This window comes from Patiria miniata, unplaced genomic scaffold (genome assembly GCF_015706575.1).
Source record: "Patiria miniata isolate m_02_andy unplaced genomic scaffold, ASM1570657v1 HiC_scaffold_16, whole genome shotgun sequence".
Lineage (NCBI taxonomy): Eukaryota > Metazoa > Echinodermata > Asteroidea > Valvatida > Asterinidae > Patiria > Patiria miniata.
This window is the reverse complement of record NW_024037054.1, coordinates 6,739,130-6,755,405: the sequence shown is the minus strand read 5'-3', so window position 1 is coordinate 6,755,405 and position 16,276 is coordinate 6,739,130. Positions and strand designations below refer to the sequence as shown.

At 38.1% G+C, this 16,276-nt stretch overlaps 1 protein-coding gene across 7 annotated transcripts in view; it reads right to left on the bottom strand.

The window, feature by feature from the left end:
- LOC119722801 (dentin sialophosphoprotein-like) overlaps positions 1-16,276 on the bottom strand; it is a 46,654-nt gene that overhangs the window by 15,797 nt on the left and 14,581 nt on the right. For 5 of the 7 annotated variants that reach the window (XM_038193144.1, XM_038193147.1, XM_038193150.1 and 2 more), the window contains exons 3-7: positions 8,865-9,086; positions 5,018-5,130; positions 4,573-4,707; positions 3,464-3,547; positions 2,195-2,337 (exon numbers count right to left, since the gene is read on the bottom strand). In XM_038193144.1, coding sequence (XP_038049072.1) covers positions 2,195-2,337; positions 3,464-3,547; positions 4,573-4,707; positions 5,018-5,130; positions 8,865-9,086 — 697 coding nt within the window. Of the gene's footprint in view, positions 1-2,194; positions 2,338-3,193; positions 3,239-3,463; positions 3,548-4,572; positions 4,708-5,017; positions 5,131-8,864; positions 9,087-16,276 lie in introns of all 7 variants that reach the window. The other 2 variants (XM_038193148.1, XM_038193149.1) reach the window with 2 other exon arrangements.

The window sequence follows — 16,276 nt, the reverse complement described above, 5'->3', positions numbered from 1 at the left end:
CACATTACCGACCGTGGCTATCCTAGCAACTGAAAGGAATGGGGAAAGCTAGGAAGACAACCCAAATAACGTGTCCTTCAATAAGGAGAATAGTATGTGGAGGGGAGATACATGCCCATAAAGATTCTTACAGCCAAAAAAAACTTTTTTGAAAGATGTTCTATATTCTTCCTTAGTTTTCAAAAGACAGGGATGCAAGATAACCAAATGACTTAATAACTTGTGAACTATTGAAGGCAGAAATCAAACCATGGTTATTTCAATTTGAACTTTTTTTCTTTAGCAAGTAATATAAAAATCTACACATGTAACTTCTTAACATTAACTGATTTTTCATTTTCTAGTACCCATGCCAAATACAGTAAACTGATTTATTCTTGATCATGTTGATGGAAACGAGACAGGAACTACTTGTACTATGTAAACACATATTATTAAACAGTATGGCTACTTCAATTTGAAGATGTTGTCGTTGCTGTAGTTGTTGTGGATACTAACGTGATCTTTTCATGAAATTATGCATTGGAAACTTTTTCACTTCTTTGACCACTCTTGTAAACTGGATGGCGATATATTTCTGTATTTTCTTTTCCCTAAATCTTTGTTTCCGCATTGCTTTTCGTCTGTTCACGAAGTAATGACGTACACGCAAATGCAGAATAAATCAATAAGGCAAATCATGAAAATGCTTGCCTTAGGATGAATAATTTAAGATAAGGCGGCGCCACAGGTTCCAGACTAATTCTTAATTCATAGGAGGTCCAAAACTACACTGCAGACGTCTTATCATCAATCACACAGCGTTGGTCTGCCTGCGGAGGGCATGCGTGGGCCGCTCATTATTTTTCGCATAATACACGTATATCCACGGGCAGATTTGTACGGGGAAATCCACAAGACTTTAAAATTTACATTTTGAGTGGAATTTGTAAAACTCTTGAAACAACCAAATGAAGCTCATACACTTGTGACTTGACTGTTTTTGACTTGACAACTGACGCATTTCAGTAAGTGTAATTGTTGAAGCAAAATTCAGATTTCCTATACACGTAAATGACATCGTTTCCAAAAGGGAAAATTTGACTTTTTTTTTTTTTTAGAACCAATCATATCTTTACTGAGTTTAGTCCAAACAAATTTGCTTAATATTCAAGGTTTTTTTAATTGGTGACAGCAAATAACCCAACTTTGCCATGCTTTCTTACCAATATAAAAAAATTACATGTACTTTCACTTTTACAAGTGTATACAAATAGGCCTAAATGATTTAAAAATTACAACTGCAGATTCAACAACATTCCTTATTGGCAAATTCACTTCCGTTTCAAACTACAGACCTGAGTTTTAAGATTAAACAACTGAGGAGAAATGATCAACTTACCAGGTTATACATGAGAGTCTTGGCCACCGACAGGTAAACAAAGATACAAACATCACATTCTTGATTCGCATGCATCTACTAAGCAAAGTCACTTGAAATCAAAATACAAACAGTCTGAACACAGGCTTTGTGTTCAAGTAATAGGCAAAGTATACTTTTATGGGATACATGGGGGATTTCACAAAATTTGCATTGGGTGGATTCGAACCAGAGGTACAGGGCAAAGAAAAGACCAGCTTCATGCACACACGACACGCCACACCACTCTCAACAAAAGCTCAACCTGACTCACTAAACACGGCTGACATCACACAAGACTCACAAACAAATAAAAAAAAAAGGTGAAAATAAATCTACTGAAAAATACAACATCAATTAACACACATGCTCACTGGAACGTCGCCACAACATTCTTGAAACCAAATTAGGACAATCTCTGAAAAATCTCATGCTATACACATGTTCATTACCAGCTAATGGCACATATTTGTTATGTCTAAACTTCAGAAGACCACAAGCTACATATCCAAAAACTGACATTATACCCAATTTCTGTACTTTTGATTAAACAAAATCACAATCTGGTAGGCTTCTTTCAGAGTCATCTAACAAGAACATGTAAGTATCCAACTCAATCCCAAGGGAAAGTTTCACATGATCTGTCAAAGGATAATGCTTTGGTTCTCAGAGTTGACACAATTAAATAGCATAAGCAATGAACTGCCATATTACACAGTCAGGCTATATTTTTTGACAAACCCTGTGCCATTATCCAGGGTAACGAACATCAAAATCACTACACAAGAATCTTACAAGCTCTTCTTCTTCCGGTGGGAGGTTAAAGACAAAGTCCTCCAGTGCTTGTCTGCTGTCAAGGACATCAGACAGGACGTCCTCTGGAGCCTGAACAGCCACTGACATCGTCTCAGGCTTGAAGAGGGGCAGCCAGTCAGGGTCTAGTAGGTGTGAAGATTGAGTAAGGGCTGTCATTTTTAATGTAGAAAGAGTATAATATAATGTCCATGTACAATATTGCCAGTAGTCGAGCAAAACGTATGGCAATTCATTGAGCTTAAGTCTAACAAAAAATATCTTTGTCTTAATCTTTTCAAATAAGATACACAGCATACATTACTTCAGAATGTGTTGAAGCATGATTGGTAGTCTTATGCACCATGTTTGATATGAATGAAATCAAGCGTACATGTAAAATGTGCAATATACATGTACATTGCATAAGTTGAGAATGATGCCATGAAACTTATGTAATATGTTCCCAGTACGTGTATGAACAAAACAGACGTATACATACTACAATTACAAGGCTGTTAAATTACCGGTAGCTACACACTCTAAATTACACACTGTCACTTCTATGGTGGTGATGGTGAGAGTATCGGTACGTGTACATGGTCTAATTCTACAACAACAAAAATTATGCAGGACGTACTATATGTATGAGCTGACTGGTTTCATTTTGTTTATTTATAATTTTGGGTAAGGTTTTTTTAATGAAATTCAGTTGCTAAGCTGTAATTAAACTTGTCTGCTGATGAAATACTCCTGTCTGAAGAACAGTTATGTACATTGCTACTTCAAATCAAACACTAACTTTTAGTTTATCTAACTAATTAAATCAAACCACAAAATGTGAAAATAAAAACTGAAAAACAAAAGTGAAAATGTGCATTGCATGTGCGTAAAGTGCAATATGAACTGAGAGAAAAAAAATTAGGGGGGAGTGGTTTTTCAAAAATAATCAAACTGAACTGCTTTTCGAAAGTAATCAAACTGAACTGCTTTTCAACTCACTGTCGAGCAAAGCTTTGTATGGAACACCAAGAAGTTCTGTGTTAGCTGTAAATGGTAATAAAAATAATGAATGCAAAACAACGATTTACCGTTATTGTTCTTAGTACACCAAACACAGAATTGAAAAACAAAACAAAACAAAAACACAGAAGATCTACAGGCTAATGGTTAATATGGGATCATCAGGTGGTATTTTAGAATGTAGGTTAGTTAAAAGACCAAGTGTAATTGACAGACAACAAGGATAAAATTCTGCTTGTATACACATGCCTTTAACTGCCTTCCCAGAATGTGCTCTAGGTGTTTGCATGCTGGAAAACCACCCCTGGGACAGCTTACAGAGTTGTGCATGCTCTAATGGGAGGTCATCAGAAAGGAAAAAAAATCAAATCAAACCTCGTAATTTTCTTCCATTTCTAAATTTACAAAGCTATCATTCAGGTATAATATTGCATGCAAAAGAAGTCAGGGGAAGACTAGAAACAGATATTTCAATAGGGAATATGAATAAGGAGTGGAGCCGGATATTCCTACTTCCTTAGGCTGAGAATACCGTAGGCCGATCCATACTCTGGTACACATTCAGCATGCATAATGCACCAGAAAAATGACATGCAGAGGGCAATCCATTACATTACTTTCAGGAATGAATAATGTCAATCCAAACAAAATTTTTCACTCAACTGAAATTTCCCCAAAGTATAGCAAAGCATACAGTATGTCATAACACAATTTACATGTAAATGTGTTATGATTTAAAGACATTGTCTCTTCTTGTTTGCATGTGAAATGTGTTTGTGTGTGATACAGGTTCGTGGTCTCCCTCTCTCCACTAATTTATCAGCACAAGCTAATGCCACAAAAAGTGTACATTTCGATTTTATGGAGCTCTTACGTTTCTAGTCATGGCTTTATCGGTTCAATCAATTCAATTGGTTTTTCCACAGGAAATAAACAACGTCAACAGCATAAACCCAAACAAAATTTAGTCTCACATATGGCCGCTGATTTGTCCAGGGACACACTTGTATACGACGTCCAATGAAAACTTCAGACTGGCACTGCACTGATCTAAAACATCTTGAAGATTGGCAGTTGTATGTTTGGAAAGATGTCATTGTCAAGCCAATGGAAAATTTAAGCCTAAAGTTTGGTTGTCTGAATATCAAAGTCTGTTTGGGGCAACCCAAGTGAAACTCAAACGCAAAGCGAATTTGACATCAGGAAACATCCGCTGCGAAATTTGCCGGAGTTGCAATGTGTTCAACGTTTGCAAATTTGCAGCGCAAAAACTTGTGATGTCACAAATTTGAGTTCTCGTTTGCTTTCATGCTAAGATTGTAGTGCAAATTTTTTTTAGGGGTAATTAGTTAACCCACCTGTACTAGTTTGCTTCTCCAGGGTATCCTGGAATGCCTTGGAGGCTTGCTCATTCAGTGCCTCCCTGGCTGGTGGGCTGAGCTGATGGCCATGGTCCACTCCAGAATCATTGCTACTGTGATCTACACTATCAGCTGTAGACATGAAGGAAAAGCAAGGGAAAAAAAACATGGAAAAATAAAATCAACAGCTCATCTACAACAATGTTGTGCCTTATAGATTGGTTTATACTAGCACATTTTTGATTCCACAGCTAAGTATTCTCTGTGCAAATTCACAAAGGTTGAGCACATTTTCCAGCAAATTGTGTTGTGAACAATTTTTCATTTTTCATTAGGTTTTTCTTTTTCGTGGTTTTTGTTCATTTGTTTGCTCATTTGTTTTGGTTAAAGAGAGAGTGATTTTCATAAAAGCAGCCCATAAGCAAATCTGGAGTATACTTACAGGATTGACTGTCCTTCTTGTAGAGTGATCTAACCACTTTTGCACTGCCAAAGCGACGGAAGCGATTGCGAATCTGACCGTAGAACCACTCACACACCTGGACCTGTAGCTCCCTGGAACAATTATTAAAGCAAACAAAATAGGTTCAAATGGGTATTTCTATAAATTTGGGGACCACTTTTTTCCCTCTTAAACATCTGATATCATCCATTTTTGAATTCTGATGCAATAGCAAACTATCCACCCAACAAATGTTAATCCTTTGAAGTCAATCTTAATGATACTTGAATGGCAAATTACAAAAGTACTAAGGTAACTGGGACAGGAAAAATGTCACACTTTGTATCCTAAAATTGTTCAGAATGAGCGATGTACATTTAACATACTGTGAACATGTACAAATGTACCGGTGTGCATGGATTTTTTTTACCTCATAAAGTCTCATTTGAAACGAAATTCACAATTCTACTACAAGCAACCCTGTGTCTCCCCATATGACAAGCTACCGTAGTTATGTACCATGTGGACCATTTTAGCCTTTGCGAAAGACCTTTTGGCTCAATAATTGTCCAGCTGAGGCAATGACATTTATCGATGGGCGAGAATTGACACGGTCCCAGCTCTACGGCCCTAGAGATGACAGCGATACAAAGATGAGGGGGTGGGCATGATGGGGGGGGGGGGGGGGAGGGGGGCACGCTACAGATAGCGGGTTTCCTTTCGGGAAGAAACTGCTGTAAAGGGGCAAGCTACATGTACTCACATTTGCAGTAAATGTATTTTCCTGATGGTTTTGACTTTTTTACTTGAACATTCCAAAAACTGCTCTACATGTACATAGAGCTCTACGATTAAATGTAGATGATGTTTGTCATTGCCAGTTCAAGTAAAAGATGGATAAAGACTATTTTTCTGCCCTTTTTGGAGTTTCAAACGGGAAAAAAAATTGATGAGAAACCAAAAATAGCCTGCTCGAAGTGAATCCAATCAAAAGCAATGTGTTTGCAATGAAATGGTACACTGCACAAGAGCACGTACGCAACTCCAAACGAGACATCATTCGAGACGACATAATCCTTGACCCAATAAAGTAAGCCAGCATATGATCGCAGCCGTATGTTTGCCAAGAAGCAGCCAAGTTGATCACATGACGCCTGTGATGAATCAGCTTGATGAGTTTTTTCCACGAAACGTTTGCGACTGAGTGGGTGAATAACCCAGCCGGCAGCAATTTGGTGCACATGATGTGCACATGGTCTTTATAATTAAACTGGGACTAGGCAGCTACCGGTATATAAATTGCACAATCAACAATTATTGACTGCTGTGATGTGGGATATGCCCTTTTTAACACCCGAGGGATGCATAGGGTACTACCATTCCCCTGGAGGGAAAAAACGACATGTCCCACAACACAGCAGTCAACAATTGTTTTGTTGGTTGTAACTTACTGTGTGAGAAATAAATGAAATCACTGCGATGTAACCTTTGATAATTTTTTTTGCAGGCTTTCCTGTGGTTGAAGAACTTTCTCATCAGTTGCGAGGGCGTGGGCGTGCAACGTGCATTATGAGTCTATTTCCTTTTTAATAGAATGGACACGTGGCTGTTCTAGACCAATGAAACTACAGTATTCAAGCACCCAATACTTTATACCCAATATATAAGAAGAAATGTATTCTCAAAGTCATGAGAGTACCGCTGAATTTATTTTTCAGAATCTACAAAATGTACATTATGTACTGGCAGGACTGGGGGAGGGGGATGGGGAGGGGGTAGGGAACAGGAGGCAAGGCACACTCTCCTGAAAATGTTAACTTTATTTAACCAGTAAAGAAATGAAGACATCTTGAAACATGCGCAAGTGTCCAACATGGCCCCTTTTGACATGTTTGATAAGAAATGTTCCCATCCTCTTGCACACCCCCTCCCCCTCCCCCTCCCCCCCCAAAAAAAGGTGGTCACAATAATAAGGTTGCAGACCTTTCACCAATCTATAACGCCGCACCTTTTTTTATCTCTTCATAAGGAATATCCTAAGTGTACCACTCTCTCTGCAAGTCAACACATCCATTGATCACGTTCCCTCATCCCCCTACCCCATGTCCCGACTCCGTGATAGAAATTAGAAACCTTGCAGAACAGCTCGGGAATCCTCAACAGATTTCCACAGGTGTCGTGTCTAATTCACTTATAGCCCCGTCCCAGTCCCCGGTACTGCTCGGAAAAGCTTGTAACCCAGGCAAAGAGACTCTGTCTCTGGGGGAATAGAGACTGGCCGATATATGCCAGGAGCTTTTTGGATAAACAAGCTTGCACTGTGCACGTATCTGATGATGAGCATCTCACTGCTTCTTCTTTTTGTAACACTTAGGCCTACTTGATACATTCTGGGCATCAACACTCCTGCCATGCAGTGTGTATATGTACCAGTTATGGTCTTGCTTTTTGATACTATTCAATTATGATCCCATTTCTTGTGATAATATTTTTATCTATACTACCGGTATATGGGTCATTCTATAAATTTAGGGCCTAAAATGTGGCATTTTTCCTGTCCTTGGGACCTTAACTGCTTGTAATTTGCCATTCAAGTATCATTAAGAATGACTTCAAACAATTTTCTATCTGTTAGGTACCGGTACTTGTACACGTACATGTAGTTTGTTTATTCATTGTCTCTCTTAAACAATGTTTAAGCACATCTACATCTGCATCCTGAATTGTAAATCATAGACATTAGGTTTGTAAAGGGTTTATTTATATCTAGCTTTTCTTTACCTTTCTCACGTTCGAACCCTTCCCAGGCCGACATGTCAGGCATGTGATTTCTTGTCACATGCTTCAAACTTAAACTTACTCTTATTGCTGACTGCACCATGCAAATTTGATTAACCTTCAAATCTTATCTTGTCCTTCCATGATTCTATGAAACGTACCTTCTCATCGAAATATTTATCAAGGTCTTCCCACCTACTAAAACAGAACCTTTTAGAGTTTTTACAGTGTCTTGGTTACATGTGCGTACATGTAAGTACCGTAAGGCTGTGGAATCATTGCCCTCTTTTCAGATCTACATGTATACTGCTCATCTCTTCAAGGTCCGTACCTGTCCCTCCATATTAAATTTTTAAAATCCCAACCGGTGAAGAGAGAGTGGACAAGGACGGTACAGCAATATCGGGTACAAACTCCTTTGGGCTTATTTATAATTAAGTGTGTAATGCTATTTTACAGTAATGAGCTTTTCACATATCTCTTACATCACTTTCTTGCAATCACCAGTAATTATCATGCTGTTCAGAAAACTATTCCAAAACAGTATATTCTGTTAAAACAGTGGAATTCTGAAATATTTATGACTTTGCAACATGCAGCCTGGATCTTAAGAGATTTCAGAAAGTGGGCCTAGACTTGGCTTGCTGATCACAACTTGCAGCTGCATTCATTATTCAGTGCAAGGGCGTGAATTCGATTTTGTGATCTCAAAAGAGAACCGTCTGAGTGACTATTCACCTAATGGATACAAGCACTGATGCACTTTCTAAACTGTGTTGCAGGGCTTCATGAATTCCAAATTTATGGATGAGTGCATAAACAAATGTTGTCTTTGGCTGAATACAGAGGTGGTCAAATTCACACAGGTCAAAACGGGCAAGTCAAGAACAAGCTATTCAAATGAACTGTGAAAAGGCATTCGTTTGTCAAGGTTCATTCCCTGTCACTTACGACCTGAGTTGTGAGTTGACCTGTGTCTTGTAACTGGACTTGTGATCTTGAGATGGATTCGACTCCCAATTTTTAGAGCTACATGTAAAGGTACCCTCATTGAGCTTTCTCCACTGACCTCTGTTGATCACATCCCAGGCACATGCTCTCCTTGTGGCCCTCCGGCTTGACCGAACAGTCTCGGCAGACAAAGAACCCGCAGCTCTTGCACTCCGCTCGCTTGTTGAAGATCAGTCCAAAGGAGGAGAAACAACAGATGCAGTACTTCTCGTTGAACTGCTTCTGGCGTGACAGGACCAGGCGCTTCTGCTCCTCATCTTTGACAAGTTTCTGTAGCTTTCTGTTTAGAAAGAAGAGAAAGAAGTTTTTGAGTTTCTGATTCGCATTGGCTTGGTGCAAACTATGTATAAACCATCTACAGTAGAACTACTGGCAAAGCAGAACAGGCATCAGATCTGGCAATTTTCTTCAGCTTTCTGTAAGGAATTTAGAGAATTCATGAAACACTAATTAAGGGTGTAACAGTTTATCAATGTATTGATCATCAGGAATGATATAATAATTGAGCACAGTCTGTATGTTGCAATACAGTATTAACATAAAAATATTTAACTTCAAGTTTAAGTAAACTTTGACTAAAAATGCAAACTATTTTGGCTGTAAGATGTGTTGACAAAGCATCTTGTAAATTTCTATGAATTGTAGGCTTCGTTGAATTGTAATCTTGTGGGTTTTTTGCATGAATTGTAGGCTTCCCAGCACCACACAGCAAGACTGCACTGCCAACAAACTTACAAAAAACATTTTTTTAAATGCAGGACAGATCCGCAAAATAAATGTATATATCATATACATTTATTTTGCGGATCTGTCCTGCATTTATGGAGGGGGGGGGGGACCATAAGTTTTTGCATTTTTTAAAAATTATATTTTCAAATAATAAGACTTAGGCCTACATGTATATGAAGGTTCCGCCAGATTTAGGTTGGTGGGGTAACCGGAAACAAAGGTATTTTATCCTTGCCCTACATGTACATGTACTGGTAATTACTGTATCTAGCAATAATGAAATCACAACCCAATTATGTTCTCCACCCTTTCAACAATCAGGGGCACATATTTAAATGCAGAATGAAATCCTGTCCTCTAGTCCAGACATGCCATCCCAGGGTGTTACAATTCCCAAAACACAGCTCCCCATTTTGGGAACTAATGTATTATTGGAAGCACTACCCCGCAGCACAACTCCTAATACCTCACGACATCTATGTAATAACCTTCATATGTCATCACTGTATCTGGGTCGACAAGACAGAAAAGGCAATATCCTTGCAATGACAGTAAAAAGCCTACAGTCGCAGATGATACAGGAGACCTGGGGGAAAAACGACAGGGGAAACGTCTTGGATAAAGCTCATGTATTATACCCGAGCCTCAATGGTTGGTGCACACGTATGTATGGTGTGGAGACAGTACGGATGACTGATTTTCAACTACTGGACCGGAAGGTTTGCACATGATGCTACAATGTGTTAAATAGTGAAGAAAAACAAAATAGTTCAAACTGTGAAAAAAATTCACATTGGTGATAAATATAAACACATTAAGTGTATCTCAAACAGATGGTTTGATTTTTTTTAGACTTTTTTGTTCTGTTCTTTTTTTCTCAGGAGTGACAGTATTAGTAAAATGTATGTGTTCCGGTTCCGGTACATGTCATTTTGTTTTCTTACTCAATCCTGATCTCAGCCGTGACCCAAATCAAACGGCCTGCCAGTCCTCCTCAGTGATACAGCTCATCGCTAATCCAAGCTCGGAGATAATTTGCAAAACAGGCCACTCAAGCAGAAATACTCGGTTTTATACTTATTCAGTTATTCAGTTATCAACGGCGAATTCATTTCCACTTCACAGAGCCAGACGTTATTAATAGGGCCTACTCTTCATGCACTCGCGTATGTCTCGCACAATCGCTCTTTCGCACCCTTCTTAAACCTGATGGTAGTTTAATCTCATTTGGTGTGAATCGGCCCATGAAGACCGACTCGGTTGACAGAAATGGAGCAAGTGGGCATGCCAAATCCTTAGACTGGATGTACTAGGAGATCATCTGGGAGTGTGGGCACATTATGGCATAATGAGGACAAATCTAAGATTGTGTACGTGTTGATCTACATGTACAACGTTCTACGTGTCTTATAGTACAAATATCTTTTAATTGCAATTGACAGTATCCCTAGTCTTACAGTGTACTTAATACCACATACCAGTACAGCATTTCCAAAATAAGAAGGTATGTATACTCTTGGTATAACGTTCCTATAGATGCATACCGGTACTTCACATTAACTTAAAGGCGAAGACCCTTGACAGTGCATTATACCCAAAATTATCTTTTGGTAGGCCTACCGGTACATGTACGTACACATTTTGGTTTGGTTGCAGCTGTTGTAGCATTGGTATTTAGCCACAGACAATTTCAACACCACAATTACCATTTGTAAACTATGTATCTTGTGATGCCAGAGAGTGCAAAAATATTATATTCATTAGGGGAATAAAGAATCTTGCTGCTGCCAACAAACAGTCACAAACATCTGTCGCCCAAAACTTTGACCAAAAATTACCTGAAAAGAAACAGACAATGTCAGATGGTGCATGATATGAATTAAGGTACATGATACATGTATGCTGGCAGTTTTGGTAATTTTATACTCTGAAAGCTATACAGATATATGCGCGTATAAGTGGTGCATGTCGTGGTCCAATTTCAGCAACACATGCCAGCATTATTCATTAACCACGGTTGATTGACTGCGCTACACATGCATTTTCCGATCTGTGAGAGTCTATATTTTACCTGCAGACACACAGTAAATCTACAAATGATCTGTACTTTGCCAAATTACCCTTGTGTTCTACATTTCACGGGATGATGCTTACAGCACAGACATATTGTGGCCTACATATATTTTGTAAATAATTTACATGTTGACATGAAAAGTCCATGTAGTCTGCACAAACATTTCAAGATTCATACCAATAAATCAATTACAAATTGCAAAATGACTAACTCAAACCTTATTTAGATGGAATTCATTAATTATGCTTAGCTACACAATTCATCAAGAGAAACTACTGGTACGATAATTTTTTGTCTCAAATTCAAAGACGTTTTCTAATCTCTTCTGGCTTCAAGACCTCAAACTGGAGGAAATGTCAAAAACAACAAATTATTGTTATTTCTCCTTAAAACACGTTTTAATAAGTTTTTGCTACAACGTACCGGTAAATTGTAATTGATGCACATGCTATAAACAAAATTTTTGTCGCAAACTCAAAAGATATTTTTAAATCTCCTTCGGCTTCAAGACCTCCACATTTTAGAAAATGACCAAAACAGCACTTTATTTATTATTTGTCCTCAACGCAAGTTTTACTCTGCTGCGTACATTACAAATGAAATTCATCACTGATTTCCCCATTGATTTAAAGGGCATAGCATGACTACACTTTCCGCACACACTCTAAGGAGTACATACGAGGGGTTTTATAAGTTGATCAACAAATGCGCAATTTCACGAGCATTGCCAAGGGGAGTTCTATTCCGTGTGCGTACAGTTGAGCGGGAAATTATGTAGGAACGTGTACTAAACTGTAATGGGTACATGTAATATGCGGGTACACGTACAGGATATACATTACACTGTAAAGTACTGTACGACAGACTCATCATTTAAATATGTACCAAGGGACAGACGATCGAGACTGCTATAAATCCTATAAACTTGCAGAGTTAATGTTCATAACCCATGTACCAGTAGGCCTACACATGTGTCACATAAATCTGTATGTGAATATGTAATGTGCACACTAAATTTATTCTACATTTGACCACTGTACGTGAGAACCTATCTGTGAGAGAACTACATAGTTTCCATTAATGCACTTGTTTCACTGTATATTTCATGAGTCCAAAATCTGTTGATGTAAACTACTGAACATCTTGCATACCGGTAGCTACTACATGTACATGTACGTACTATATGTACGTAACGTACATCAGACAAAGTATCTTGTGCGTACATTCTGTTTGCTTTGATCCATTGCAAGGCCCACATAATTGTATTAACAATTTATAATTTCATTATCCACTGGTCAGGGAAGAGCAACACTGAGTATTGTTTTTGATTTCAAAATATTGAGTTTGCAAGATCTACATGTTACCGGTAGCTCTAAAATTTGTTTGTAAAGTAAAATTACACATTAAGACAAGCTACACACGTATGTATCTGACAAATTGGAGATTGCAATGTATGTGGGTGATCATAATAAAATAAATGTGGGTGCCAAAATGTATTTGAGGACAGACTTTTGTCTCCATGGTCACCATTAAGGATCTGTCTTGTCTTTGTAGTGTCTCACAATCCATCCATACTAACATTGTTAAGATCCTAACACCTGCTCTGCCTGTCTCAGCTTCCGTGATTTAACATGTCCTCAAGAAGCCAGGCATAACAAGACCGGATAAATGACAAAAGTACATTCCCACGAAGGCACTCCAAAGATTTTTTCCTCTCAACTTTTATCACATGACATGCATGACATGATCATATGACAAGATCATATGACATGATCATATGACATGAACATATGTCATAAACATGTATGCAGACTTACGTCTCATTTTTGACTTATGATAATTTACATCAACTGGCAATTTTTTTGGTTTTTTTTGTTAAGAATCTTCAAACTCACAAAAAAAAAATGGATGCATGTGTGTACTAATAGTAAACTGTTCAGTAAAAGGAAACTGTGGCTTCAATTTCCAACCAAGCAACCTTGATGAATCCTTGTAGAGCATTGAGCATACCGGTACAATATGGCAAAACCCAACACTATAATTCTTATCTTCCTGATCAGAACTGGGCATGTACGTCCTAATAAACTCACTTACGCAGTTCATCTTCACAAGGCCTTCTTTGATGGATGTATGTATGCAAAAGACACTTACGTAAATGTCATGTTTGTACAGGTACATGTATATCTTGTCACTTTCAAAAGTACTGAAGACGTTCTGAAGATGTGTTCAAATCAAACTGACAGCACTCACATTTACATGTAGGTTCCCATCCCTCTTTTGTATGCTTTACCTCTGCTCAAACAACAAATCTCAAATTTCCCCCTGTTTGTTATTTTGGGCACTTTGGAAAATTGATCTTACTGAATTGTTGAAACAGTACTTTTAGACTCAAGATGCTCATACTTAAGTAAACACAAGTGGGAACACGGCCATATATTCAAAATGCTATGGGGGTTTTAGAAGATACAAATAAAGTAGACTCTGATGACGGATTACTGGCTGAGCTTTGCAGAGTACAATGTAAGAAACACCTGCTATCAGACGTTATTACAAGTGAGTGGCTGCAGTCTGTGGATTTCTTGAGTAAAATTAACACATTGAGGTTAATAACCCTCGCCAAAGTACAACTCATTTTAAAATTATTATACTTCATCATTTGCACAAAAGTTCACAAATGAATAGTTTCAAAGAATATCGAGGTACCAATTGATAAAGAATTGCAGGTAAGCATTTATGAAACAGCAGAAATTACATGTACCTCAAAAATTAGAAAGTACAATAAGTAAGAAAACAACATTGGATTATCAACTGACGCTTGATATTGGAGAAAATTAAACTCGGTAAAATTTGTACATAAGTATAGTATGTATTTACAGTTGAAAGATCTCTAAATTTGCAATTTAGGGAATTTTCTTCAGACAATTGCTGAAGTGATTTGAGGATGATGTATCAGAATTACTGATATCATGTTATCTATTTGGATAAAGAAAAATCTGACGGCTGAAATATTCCAAATTGCAATAAAATGTTTACTTTTTTCCGGAAGTGCTGTTGAGCAAAGTTCTGTGCAGATAAAAAATTCCAGGCTTCCTAACTTATACAATGACATAATTCCATGTATCAAACAATTTGACTAATACATGATCTTCGCCAGTCATCTTGCTGATGACACAACACGTCAATAAACCATGCAAGTATCTTTAAGCACTGAATGTAATTGCCATTACTGATAATTACGAAACAGAACCCTCCATGGATCCTAGTCTGAGCTAATCGAATCTATGATTCACAACTTGGTAATGAGTCATTAGCTTTTCTGGGCACTGGTATTGATCAGCGGTCGGTCTATACCCATGCACGGAGGCCTAATGCAAAGCAAGGCTAACTATGGTAATGTCAGGGCCGCAGAGAAGTGGCATCCCACTAATTTCAATTACTATACATGTAGGGTGTGTATGCAGGGTATTACTTTTCTCTGATAACAAGAATGGTAATTGCTAAAGGAAGCTCTGTCTGTGTATAAATTATTCACAAGTTGATTTGTGAATCATCGAAATATGGGTATAAACACCAACAGAAGAAGGCTTGTTGACCACCTCTTGAAAGAGCTGGTGGATAGCTAGAGCACACGGTGTGCGTGTAATAGTTTGTACGCGTATGGTGCGAAGTACGCACAACTTGTTATATTGTGAATGTGCAGAGAACCACGTCTTTGCGTGAGTGTCAGTCCTCATCAACAATGCGCTAGAATGTCTTTCCCAATGGTCTCCACCAAATCTCCCTTTTAGGGTACATTGTACTTACGCGAAGAATTGCACCTATCAGTTTGTAGAAATAGGGAGTATGCATTCTGTAAAGTACAGACAAAGTTTTCCTACAAGTGCAATGAAAAATCTATGCAATTGTTGTTGCGTTGTCGTCCGTGCTGTTTTGTACACCAAAGACAAAGGTACAATGTACTTGCAAATTTGCCCTTGAGAGTGCACAAAACCATAGCTCCATGAAATTAAAAACACGGACCGTGTCACACCGGAAAAAGGAGTTTTATTTTGATGTACAATATGGCCGTTGTACAAATATATAATTTGTTCAAACTGTTTTGAGTGTATGAGGTAAACACGAGAAAATACATACAGCATTTGTGTCTAAATTATTGTGCGAAAGAGAGGATTTCTTTCCTTCTGTCACTGTCAGTCACCCTAAGTACATTTTTACGTCTAAGCTGTCCGGTAAATACTCAAGCAATTTTCTACACGATTGCTGTGCATCAATTAAATAATGGAGCTTACTTTTAAAATCCCCATAGATGCATACATTACGTTAACTGGGCCACCGAGCACTTGAGTCACTTCCTATGATATCAAGTGACTATTTAAATTCATTTTCCGTGGGATTATACAACCAATTTGGTCCAAGGCAATTATTGTCTGACACGCTGTCCGAGAAACGCGGCTGATCGCAGGTTTGTGAATACATCCACACATGTACCAGCACCGGCACATGTACCAGCAACAATCACTTAAAAAGGATTACACATGTACATGTATGTACATGTACAAATGCTTTAGGACATTTCCTGCCACTGGATACCTGGACAAGTACATTCCATTTATATTGGAAATATGATTTATGTCTTGTCTTCTCAAAATCGAGAGAAAATGGTTCTT